At 45.8% G+C, this 12494-nt stretch overlaps 1 protein-coding gene across 2 annotated transcripts in view; it reads right to left on the bottom strand.

The window, feature by feature from the left end:
• The window catches only part of COL4A6 (collagen type IV alpha 6 chain), a 291365-nt gene that overhangs the window by 68817 nt on the left and 210054 nt on the right, over positions 1-12494 (bottom strand). For both annotated transcript variants that reach the window (XM_082376976.1, XM_082376977.1), the window contains 2 exons: positions 1928-2062; positions 702-746 (listed from right to left, as the gene is read on the bottom strand). In XM_082376976.1, coding sequence (XP_082233102.1) covers positions 702-746; positions 1928-2062 — 180 coding nt within the window. The remainder of the gene's footprint in view (positions 1-701; positions 747-1927; positions 2063-12494) is intronic.

The following is a 12494-nucleotide window of genomic DNA, read 5'->3' on the forward strand; positions in this document are numbered from 1 at the left end:
TAAAAATTGTATTTAAGAGTCAAAAAAAAAAAAAAACAACTAAAGGGAAATTCACTCTGAAATAAGGCTGAAGAGAAGAAATTATTGAAATTAAATGTATTAAGGTATCACTAAGTATTTTTCTATCTAATTTCATGTACCCTCTTAATTTTCTTATAATGAGGATGTATGTGCTCTAATGTGGCACTGTCTTCACACCAGTCCCGCATCCCCAATGAAAGCTCCCCTCAAGCCATAAGACCTAACTCATTCTGTCTAAGATACTGATGGTCTTTTATGCCTGCACATGTCTCTGCATCCCCCAACCACATGGTTTAGCTCTGCCCGTAACTGAATCCCAAGGAAACTGTGGGTGAGCACTGCCCTTTAAGCCTTACCACGCACATCTCAACACTTGACCCTGAGCATGTGTGCCTGAGACAGGGTGTTGTTAAGGCCAAAGTGCTTGAGCTATGAGGCAGAACCTAGAGGTTGTATTAAAAATGCCTCTATGCAATGGATAAACAACAAGGTCCTACTGTATAGCACAGGGAACTATATTCAGTATCCTGTGATAAACCATCATGGAAAAGAATATGAAAAAAATGTATATATATGTATAACTGAATCACTTTGCTGTACACCAGAAACTAACAGAACATTGTAAATCAACTGCACTTCATTAAAATAAATTTCAAAAATGCTTCTATGAACACACTCACCGGAATCCCATTGATGCCAAGAAAGCCAGGAACTCCCATGGGACCCTAAAAAAAGGAGTAGGGAGAGGAATGTAAGAGATGCTATAACTGATCTCCATTAGATGAAGTGGGTTTGTTCATGTGATTCATGACCTAAGTCGTTAAGAAGTATTTTGTACCTCCCTCCCCACATTGCATCGCCTTGCTCCCTATTCCACTTCCAAGCAATCACTAGCCTCTATCTAAAGTCTCGGACAGTTCTTGTCTTAGACAATGTGGTGTAAGACCTAAAAACAAGGCTCAATATTACATGCTGCCGTGACGTCTGGGAAAACTGGGAGGGCCTCAAATGGCCTAAGCAAAAGTTCCCTTCTCCACTCTGCTTCTGAAGATAAGGTCTCTTGGGCAAATGACCTTTCTTATTAAATAGACCAGGTGCAGTTCCTGCTTATTCCTGAGTAGTGGGTTTCCGTCCTCTGCTGGCCCACTGAATTATTCAAACAAGCCAGTCATATCCTCCCTCGAGAATCAAGGGGCACTCACCCTGTTGACATGACAAAAGTCTGCTTCTCACAGCCCCTTCTGGCTCATTCTGTTCCACAGCGCAAGCCCTGTGTGGCCCTGCATGGGGTGTGTCCACCCCGTGCTGTGAGTGTATGTGACTAATAAACCTGTTGTTGATCTCTTCTGTCCAGTGTCAGGTGTCATGTCTTTGGCCATCCCCAGGACCCTAGAGTAGGAATCCCTCCCTCACCAATGGGGTGAATAGGAGGTGATTAAGATCGGCAGATAACATAAACTGAACTGCTAACCTCAGTCAGCCAGTCACCATGACATGACCAATCTTCCTTGCATCTCTTTCCCTATATTTGTGGCCCAGCTGGTTTCCAAGCATTCTGACCCCTTGCATCCCGTTCCCCTTGCTTGGATTCCTTTGCTGCCCTGTTGATTGGCCTTCTGACCCATGCCCAGTTCAAATCCACATGACTTCCCACCACGGTCAGCCCACTTGTCTAGCAAATAGCTTATACATGCACTTTCTGACTTGCTGGCTATGGGGATCTCTCCAAAAATGGGCTGTAGCAGCACAACACCCAGCCTGTCTCTTATTAAAGTATGTAGCCTGGCACCAAGGTATTTGGGATTAGTATTCTTTCCATAAATAAACAGAACTGAGATTTAGAACCTTTTACCTTCACACTCACAGCCCATGAGTCAAAGGAAAAATCAAGCTTTGGTGTTCTTACCTTATCTCCTTTCGGTCCATACGGTCCCAGAGGTCCTGGGGAGCCCCTTTCTCCTTTCAACCCTGATAAACCACTAGGGCCAGGAAATCCTTGAGGACCCACTGGACCTTGAATTCCAATTGGTCCTGGTCGCCCCTAAGATGGACAGAAGGAGTACGATTAGGCAACAGAGGACTTACCATCCCCGCTTCCCATTTTCCCATGCACAAAGAACACTGTCGTCACTTCACTGAATAATTTTGGCTTAGAGACCTCTGAAGCATGCCAAAGTTCCAGACACGGATCAGAACAGGCTATTTTAGGGGCTGCTAAGCTTATTTGGATAGAGCATATTTTATAAGCACATTTAATAAGATTCATGTGCACCAAGATCCTTCAACTTTGTACTTCTTAGGAGATTAGTTATTCAGGCTGGATAATATTGTCCTCTTCCTAGTTAATGCTAGGCCATCCGTCAGGTTGTCCAAAGAGTGAAAGAGCAGAACTCTGGAGAGCATCAGGACGTTTTCGAACCCATGTCCAAATGGCCAACCGCATGCTTGCAGTGAAGTCCGGAAATGGCTGTGCCTGGAGAACACTGCCTCAGTGGGCCAGAGGGAGGAGAACCCAGAAACCCACGGTTGACCAACCAACCTGTCAGCTTATCTTTGACGGCAGTTCCCAGAACCCCAGCACTACAGCTAGAAACAGACGCTCACAGCGAACACACACGCATTATTTATTTGCTCCCTCTCTATGTCTCTCTTCTTCCCTTTACTCCTCCCCGCCCCCGCGCTCCCCGCCATCTGTACAGTGTTGAATGTGTAAAATCCAAGAAGCCTGAGAATATCCATTAGGTATCAATTATGATAGCAAGAGGGAGCAGCCTGAGGATTTTGAATGCCCTGGTGATAAAGTGTCTGTAACAATTAAGTCTGAGAGTTCAGGCTGACATTTTCAAGCTGACCGAGATAGAGAATTAACCCCAGTGGGTGCAACAGAGGCCGGCTAGTCTGTTTAGAACAAATCCCAGTAGGGACTGAATTTTCTTGGCAGAAAAATGAAAACCATTAGTAATGTGCATTAACTCTCAGAGAACACAACACCGTATCAGGTAGAAAGCCTATTTTCATAAACACTTCCCTCTCTGCCCCTTAGCCCCTTTTACCGACTGTCCGCAATTTCCTACAAACCTGTGCAAAACTCTGAGAAAAGTCCATTAAACATGCCCTTTAATATTCACCTTCAAGATTTACTTTTGAAAGGGCTGAGAAGAGGACAGATGCTTTATGCAGTGGTTAGAGTCACGTACTGGAGACGCAAGTGGCTGCCAGTTATGCGGGGCCTTTGGACTAAAATTTCCACTGTCAATCAGGCCCACGAAGACCTGGGACTCTTGCAAAGAAGTAAAAGATGCTCTTCCCAAGGAGATGCAATTCTCTGCGGGTGCCACCCACCAATCAAACTTTCCGGACCCCTAACACACAACCTACAGAGGGTGCTAGGCTGCAGAATGCTTAACAGGCTTATTTCTGGGAATGATGGGGTGGGAGGTTAACTTTTACTTTTTATGCTCTTACCTCCTGTTGGTTGGACTTCTGTTTACAATGATTCTCTTATTTATTACTCTTCTAAATGTTCGCTGTGGGGCTTCCCTGGTGGCGCAGTGGTTGAGAACCTGCCTGCCAATGCAGGGGACACGGGTTCGAGCCCTGGTCTGGGAAGATCCCACATGCTGCGGAGCAACTAGGCCCGTGAGCCACAACTACTGAGCCTGCGCGTCTGGAGCCTGTGCTCCGCAACAAGAGAGGCCGCGATAGTGAGAGGCCCGCGCACCGCGATGAAGAGTGGCCCCCGCTTGCCGCAACTAGAGAAAGCCCTCGCACAGAAACGAAGACCCAACACAGCCAAAAATAAATAAATAAAAATAAATGTTCACTGTATATACACACACACACAACTAAAAAGTAAAAGAACAACACTTAAAAAAATAGTGCTGGGTTGTGGTAGAGGATTAACAAAGAAGTCTAAAATGTGGGCCTAGCTTTCAAGACTAACGTACACAAAACCATTGCAAACAGTTCAAGTCCGGAATGGAGCAGAAGTGCTGCGGGAACACAAAGGCAGGGTTGGCCATGGAGGGTTTGCGGAATGCTTACATTCTGTCCACGGCTCAGGGGAGTCACGGGCCACACTGGAAAGGCTGAGTGGGCCCCAGCTGAAGTAGGCCTGGAAAGCAAGGCAGGGAAGTTGAAGACTTGATGTGGCAGGAAATAGGGAACCCTTAGAGGTTTAGGGACACAGGAGGGATGGGAGGAAGGCAGTGTTTCAGGGCTGAAACTCATCAACAAGTGTTCGGGAGAACCCGCGCATGCGCGCGCGCACGTGTGTGTGTGTGTGTGTGTGTGTGTGTGTGTGTGTGAGCATGAGGCCAGGGCAGCCTGCCTGAGGCTGGAACAAGGGAGACAGAGAAGAACCAGCTGTTGGGGGAGGAAAGGACTGGTTGGTGGGAGGATGAGAGGCACGATAGGTTTGCCGAGACCATGTTATTACCAGCAAAGGAGATGCAGTCAGGGCACTGAATGCTTGACCGAAATCTGAGCCCTGCCCAAAGCTTTCACGCATCAAGGGAGGGGAGGTGAGAGCATGATAAACCATTGAACAGCTACTGAGAGGGCAGACTGTGGCGTGGCCCAGTTCCCATCTTGCTCACATCACTAGAGCCCGAGCAGCGCTTGGTGTGGGCATATGGGCTGGCACACTCCAGCCCTGGTCTCTTGCCTTTGTGAGTGCACACTCAGCAAGAACAAGCAAAGAGACATAGGAGTGAGGCAATTCTCGGGCTGGATTTAACAGGAAATCTGATTCCATCCAGAAAAGGCAGGCTTCCATGGCCCGCTCCCTTTCTCTTGGCTGGGAGGGCAGGCTGAATTTACCATAGGCACACACATGACTCCTCCATTCCAGTCAGAGAGCTTAAAGTGAGTCTCTGAAAGAGCTCATGGATTCTTTGAATTCGAATTCTTTTTCCAAAGGGGCATTTGAAATGGTACCCCTTGGAGGAAGGTGTACTTCTGGGCTGGTCCCGGCTAGAAACCTCTCAGACGGAAGCAGGGCCTGCGGGATGTCTTAAGGCCTCTGAGGTGCTGCTGGCCCAGAACTTCCTCTTTAGTGTGGTGCCAGGCCCTTCTGGAGCCTGCAGTCCTAGGATACGAGACAAGGAGGCTTCCTATCCACTGAGGTCCTTTCTTTCATACAGTGGCACAGAGCACCATGAACAGACGAAGATGGCAAAGAAAAAATTTGAGAGGGACATTTCTTTCTTGGGCTGTTCTGCCAGCCATCTCTAGCTATGCTTACTCTGTGCGTATAGCTGTATGATCTTTTCCCTCGTCTCCAATGCATAGGCTTTCTGTCACCATGCCCAGTGTACTGCTGACGCTTAATACTAAATCAATGATGAAGTGCTTTTTTGGGTTTGTTCGCTTGTTTTCCTCCGAAGAAGCCATCGGTGGCACTTTTCACAATGGCCAGCAGAGGGCAGTGTGAGAACATAGCGGCTACAGATAAGCAGGTGGATGGGTGGGCCTCTCCCTCTCTCCCACTACAGAGAAAAGGAAATCAAACCAGTGTCAGAGAAGTCACGGAATGTTGGAGCAAGAAGGGCCCTTAGGGACCATTCCATCCAGGCTCTATTTTATACACAGGGGGAAAAAGGAGGCAGAGAGAATGGGAAGGACTTGTTTAGGTCACGTAGCTAGTGAGGAACAGCGTGGGACTCAAACTAGACCACCCGTTGCCAGTGTGTGGCTCTCTCCCTGTTTGCCAGTGGCAGATGTCCTGGGGGGTCCTTGAGGCTGCCCCCCCCCTCACCCCAGACCCGCCCCTGGGACTGTCCCCATCAGTAGGCTGCAGTAGCCAGATGCTCACACATCATTTCTCTCTTCCTAACTGATCATTTCACAGAACCAATCTGAAACATCATCACTGTTTGGACCGCTAGCAGAATTTCAATGCACTTGGACCAATGCCCTGCCCTGATACATGTCATTTATTTTGGCAAATAGACCCAGACAGGGCAGAAGGGACTCCTCCAAGTCTTTCCAACAAGCTCTCCTGCCTCCATCTGCTCGGTATTTTAAATATGCACATCAGGGTCTAATTCTCAAGAGAGTGAGCTGGGACTTGAGCCTAAGGCCCAGGCTGGCTGCCTCCTGCTGACCACAGTGGGTTGAGGTCAGCATGTAGTGGTTTTTTTTTAGATAATGCTTGGGACAACATTGGCTTTATATATATAGATATATATATATTTATTTATTTATTTATTTATTTATTTTGGCTGCGTTGGGTCTTCATTGCTGCGCGCAAGCTTTCTCTAGTTGCGGCAAGTGGGGGCTACTCTTCATTGCGATGCGCGGGCTTCTCACCGCGGTGGCTTCTCTTGTTGCGCAGCATGGGCTCTAGGTGCGCAGGCTTCAGTAGTTGCTGCACGCGGGCTCAGTAGTTGTGGCTCGCGGGCTCTAGAGCACAGGCTCAGTAGTTGTGGCGCACGGGCTTAGTTGCTCCGTGGCATGTGGGATCTTCCTGGACCAGGGCTCGAACCCGTGTCCCCTGCATTGGCAGGTGGATTCTTAACCACTGCGCCACCAGGGAAGTCCCCAGTGTGTAGTTTAATTTCACCTTCGATCAGACCACACCCAAGCCCCAGCCCCAGATAACTGGGGTAGCTGACCCAGAAATGGGCCGGCATATAAAGTAGTATACATATGCAGAAATAGCTTCTAAGAACCTTAACAGCACATGCCTCCAACCAAGTAGAACTATGAAACTAAGGGGGGAATGACTTTTCATTACAAAGCCCATTTCTGCCTTTTTATCGCTCCCTAAAGGTTCCAGTGTCCTTCTCCCATAAAATTAAAATTTGTTCTTAAGGAAGAATCTGAAATTCATTCCCACTGAGGCATAAATGACTGACAACAACTTAGCGCTTTACTTCTCCCCAGGGGATCTGTATTTTAATGGAGAGCAAAGTGTTAAGCTAGGGGATGCAAATGATATTTATGAAGCACAGAAGGGAAAAGCGGTGTGCACAGGCTTTCTTAAGGATCTGGCTATACTGCAGGAGGTGGTGGAGTGCTGTTAGGTGGTATCATGGTGCAGGCTCTGGAGTAGGACAGACCTGGAGTCAGATCTTAGTGCCATTTAATAGCTATGTGACCTTGGGCAAGTGACTTAACCACTCTGAGATTCTAAGGGCTCCAAGAAATAATAGCTCTAGTGTAGGGTTATTGGGAGCATTTGAGTCAGTGAATGTAACACACCTGGTAGATAGCATGAACGTATCTGTTTCCTCTCTTCTTTAAGGCATGTTTATGGTAAAATGGAGAAGTTATAATTGGGTACTTAATGCTCCTTCTCTTAAGTATAAGTGGGCAATGCACAGACAACATTGTGAAACTCTCTTTGGGGCAGAGATGTGTGCCCAGGAATGAACGGGCACTCCACATCTGGGAGAGTATTTCCCCTCTTAGCACTGATGTCCTGGATCTCTTGGGCACTCAGCTCTTCAGGGTGTGCTCATTCTCCTCAAAGGGACCTCATTTACAAGCTAATGACTCCCCAGTCTGAACCTCCAGACCAGATTCCTCTTCTCAGTGTGCCAGATCCTTATAGCCAATGGCTTACCAGACCTCTCCACCTGGATATGCCAACTCAAACTCAACAAGACTAAAGCCGAACCCATCATCTCTTCCCCAGCCTCATTCCCCAAACCAGATCCTTCCTCCTGAGTTAATGGAACTAACTCTGTAAATAGCAGTCCATCTACAAAGCTGATAAAGCCAGAAACCCAAGGGTCCTCCATGACCTCTCTCTTTCCCTCATCTTCTACATCCAATTCACCAGCAAGGACTGTCAATTCCACCTTGAAAATATAACTGAAACCTGTCCATTTTTCTCTGCCTCCATGGCCTTAGTTTAGGACTTCCTCGTCTCTCCCCTAGAGTGTTGCCACAGCCTCCCAATTGGTCTGCCATTCTCCAGTCTAGCTTTAGTCTCTCCCAGCATGCTGCCTCAGGGCCTTTATACATGCCTTTGTTCTCCTGGCTAGCTCCTATTTATCATTCAGGCTCCAACCAAGATATCAGCTCTTCCAGGGAAACTTTCATGATTACCCCCCTCCACAGATTGGGCTTGATTGCCTATTTGTGTTCATACCCCCCCCCCCCACCAAGAGATTGAACTCCTTGAAGACAGGACCTGTGTCTTACTTCCCACTGAATCACTTGTGCTAACTACAGTGCCTCATACACAGTGGGTGCTCAGTAAATGTTTGCTGAATGGAGAAATGAATGAATGAATACACACACCAAGAAGCCAGAGGGCCAGGTGTATCAATATCTTCTTTGGAAGTCTGGATGGCTGCACTAGAGTACGAGCAAGAAACATCTGATCACGGAACAACAGAAAAGAGAGCTGCACCAGACTTAGGCAATCATCCAGTTCAGGGTGGAGAAGCTGAAGCCCAGAAAGGGAAAGGGACTAACTCAAGTTCATACAGTATCACCTCTGGACACATCACAAGTGGAAGGGGGTGGATGGGGCAGCAAGACCAGAGACGGGGAACCCAGTGAGGAGGTTGTGATCTCTGGGAGAGAAATAATGGTGACCTGAACTAGGTTCATGGCAGTGAAGACAGGGACAAGATGGATTTAAGAGATATTTCAGAGGCTAAAAATGATAGAACTTGATGCTAGATTGGAATTGGTGGGTAAGACAGGGAGGTGTGAAGGAGGACTCCCAAGTCTCTTGATTGGGCGACCGAGTGGATCTCTTCACTGACATGAGGAAGCTTAGGGGAGGAAGATGAGGAGTTCACCTCTGGAGAGGTGGGGATTAAGATACCTTCGGACCATCTTGGGAGATGTTCAGCACCTGTTTCTGTCACTAGACTGGAAAGTCTGAGAGGGCAGGGAGCTCAATTGACTTCGTTTGCCCTGGTATCTCTGAGAGATGCAGTGTCTGGTGTGCAGTAGACCCTCAAAACGTAATTGTGTGGAAAAAGCACAATTGTGGAATGAATGAAAATATAGAATTAAATATGCACGTGGGAATCCTTGAGAAGGCCACTTCCAAGTCTCATTAGGGGCAAAATGAGATTAAAAGACTTTGCTGCCATCCCGAAAAATCCCTTGTGGCCTTTGGGAAAAGGGGAGCAGAAATCCCTGACCTCCAGCCTAGGGACCAGGTGGCTTGAATTCTACAATTTGTCCCTACTTTTCAGCTGGAGTTCCCATCTCAGCTATGAGGCCAGGGCGGAGGGGGTGTAAGAACTTAACAGATTCTGGCCTAAGTAGCTGGGATCTCTCCCTAGCCGTGAAATATGTGGTAAGAAGGAAACTAACGATGATACCCCCCCAAGGGCAGATTACTTAAGAAACTTCAGAACACTATTTCTTTCACCATTCTTTTGGAGCATCACAATACACCTGTGAAGTAGGTGGAGGGCACCAAGCTACAAAGTGGTTAGCCAATGAGGCTTGCTAATTTCACACAGCTGGTCAGTGGCAGAGTGAGTATCAGGGCCTCCCCATCAACTCTGGGCTCCTTCTACTGAGACAAGCGGAAACAGCCGTCCGTACAGCCCTACAATCCACTCTCCTAGTAACAGCACTAATGGGCTAGCGCTGTCTGCAGAAGTAAATAAGGGAGAAAGAACACCGGCAGGTGAAGAATAGGTCTAAAGTCGGCAGATAAAGACTCATATTATACAGATATACAGATCCATTTGGTGGCCCAGGAAGCCCTGGTTCAGCTTGATAATGTTAGCATAATCTACAATTTGCCAGCACAGCCAGTGACCCTTCCCATCTTCCAAAAAGAAAAAAAAAATAGGTGATTGGTGTCTACCAAAGAATGAACCCCCGAAATTCTCAGTGTCTGCCATAGCTGAGAAGCAGTATCAGAGTCTTGCCCTCAACACCCAAATGAAAACACATTTATTTTCTAGTTCTTAAGCTATAATCAGTGTTTGAAGCAGCCAGCCCAGGCATGAAGACATGCATCTACATGTTTTGTTTGCAAAGACACACACACCCATCCCATTGGCTGTTGTCAGCATGTTGAAATTTTTGGAAAGACACCTCCCAGAGTGCTAACGTTTAACTCTTGCTAGCCAAGGCTTTGCAGCCCTCCCTTCTACCTGTTTATTCACATTTCTCTTCTAAAACATAATAATAACCTTCTTTTCACCAAACACATACTAAGTGCCGTCTCATTTAACCTGTCTCCTTTAATCCTCTAAACAGTCCTAACAGGTGGGTATTAGCTGCATCTTGCAGATGAGGAAACTGAAATATAGACAGGGTAAGGAATTTGCTTGAATTCACACAGTAAGCAACTGGTGAAGCCAATTTTGGTGATACCAAATCCTCGGCTTCTTCTACCAAGCTTATATTGCCTCTCTGCAATGAATAATGCTCTGAAAGTATCAATAGAAACACAAACCCACTTGAAGAGGGGCAGTGAGAGCTACTCTGGGCAGAAAATATTTTCATTTTCATTGATACTGGAACAATTTATCTCAATTTTCCCAATCTTTTCACTGGAACAGGTACTATTTAATAGAAACTCGCTTAAACAGAATTAATCAATTAAGTCATAAAAGGCACTTCAAGGGATAGCACGTCCTAGACCTTAAAAAGATGGAATATTCCTTCTTGTTCCACAATTAAAGTGGCCTTATTGATTGGTCTGTGGGCAATGGACAGTTTACTAGGTTCTCGTAGACAAATTCTGATGTGCTACGAGCCCCTAATGCTAGCATATTCAATTAGGGGTGGAAGGGGGAATACAGGTACAGTGTACTAATTTGAAGATCATCGTGGTGAGCAGAAATTGGTAATTTTGTCTTTAAACGTGTCGTATTTTCCCTTGCCCTTGGGGAATGCTAATAATTGTTAAAATAGGATGAAGCAGAGATGTCTGCTAGATAGAGGCAAATAAGTTGATGAAGAATTTTCAGGTCTCCCTTTTCTCTATAACATGTTCCTAAAACTACATCAGAAACCAGAAAAATCTTTTCTTTTGTGATAATAGTATAATTGGGATGGTCAAGAACCCCAAATCAAATGAAACTGGAAATATGACCAATAGTTGGCCACAAAAATAAAAACAGAACAACCAAACACCTCTGTAACCATTGCAAATGGTTGAATGAGTCCCCATAGCCCTTCAAATATACATGCAGACTGTACAAAGAGCCCCACTGTACTATAAAGTGTGTGCTGAGTTTCCAGACTGCATGAGAAAATAAATGCAGCTCTATCTACTTAGGATGAATTTAACCTAAAACTAATACACATGTTGGAAAAATTTGAAATACTTAACTTACCATAATTTTGTTTTCCTTCTTAGAATTTGAAGGGCAACTTGTGTATGATTTGATGGCACAAGTCTCTTAAGAAAGACTTCTAGTAAACAGAAAATTCACCTATTTAAAGCAGAATCATAGGATTAAGTTTCTATTTCCTGCCCTCTCTTTCTAACTCTGTGATCTTGAGAAAGCCAGTTCATCTCTTGGCCTTAGTTTTCTCATCAGCAAAATGGGGATATTACTTGCCCTACCTATTTCCTGAATTGCTTTGAGCATCAGTTGAGACAATGTATGTGAAAAGGGGCTGAGGGTTCACTCCATGGACTAAGCTTTGCTTTGGGGGAAATAAAACCCTAGTTAACCAAACTCCCAGTTTTCAAGAACCCCTGTTTGCTGGGCTCATAGGGCAGTAAGCTCTTAAATAAATACAGGCTCATGAGGAGGAGATTTCAGTAGACAAAAAAATTGAATGAAACAAGGAGCAGAATGTAAAGCTGTGAAAGGTAGGAGCAAATTGACGGTCCAGCACAGGGTTGTCATTATAGTTTAGAAAGGATGTGGACCTACCCTCTTATCCTATTATTGTAGTTTAAAAATATGTGGTTTACAATGTTCATTGCAGTTCTATTTACAATAGCCAGGACATGGAAGCAACCTAAGTGTCCATCGACAGATGAATGGATAAAGAAGATGTGGCACGTATATACAATGGAATATTACTCAGCCATAAAAAGAAACGAAATTGAGTTATTTGTAGTGAGGTGGATGGACCAAGAGTCTGTCATACAGAGTGAAGTAAGTTAGAAAGAGAAAAACAAATACCGTATGCTAACAAGTATATGTGGAATCTAAAAAAAAAAAAATGGTCATGAAGAACCTAGGGGCAGGACGGGAATAAAGACTCAGACCTACTAGAGAATGGACTTGAGGACATGGGGAGGGAGAAGGGAGGGAGCTTGGACAAACTGAGAGAGTGGCATGGACATATACACACTCCCAAATGTAAAACTGATAGCTAGTGGGAAGCAGCCGCGTAGCACAGGGAGATCAGCTCGGTGCTTTGTGACCACCTGAATAGAGGGGTGGGATAGGGAGGGTGGGAGGGAGGGAGACGCAAGAGGGAAGAGATATGGGTACATATGTAGATGTATAGCTGATTCACTTTGTTATAAAGCAGAAACTAGCACACCATTGTAAAGCAATTATACTCCAATA

The sequence above is a fragment of the Balaenoptera borealis genome (assembly GCF_965194805.1).
Source record: "Balaenoptera borealis genome assembly, chromosome: X".
NCBI lineage: Eukaryota > Metazoa > Chordata > Mammalia > Artiodactyla > Balaenopteridae > Balaenoptera > Balaenoptera borealis.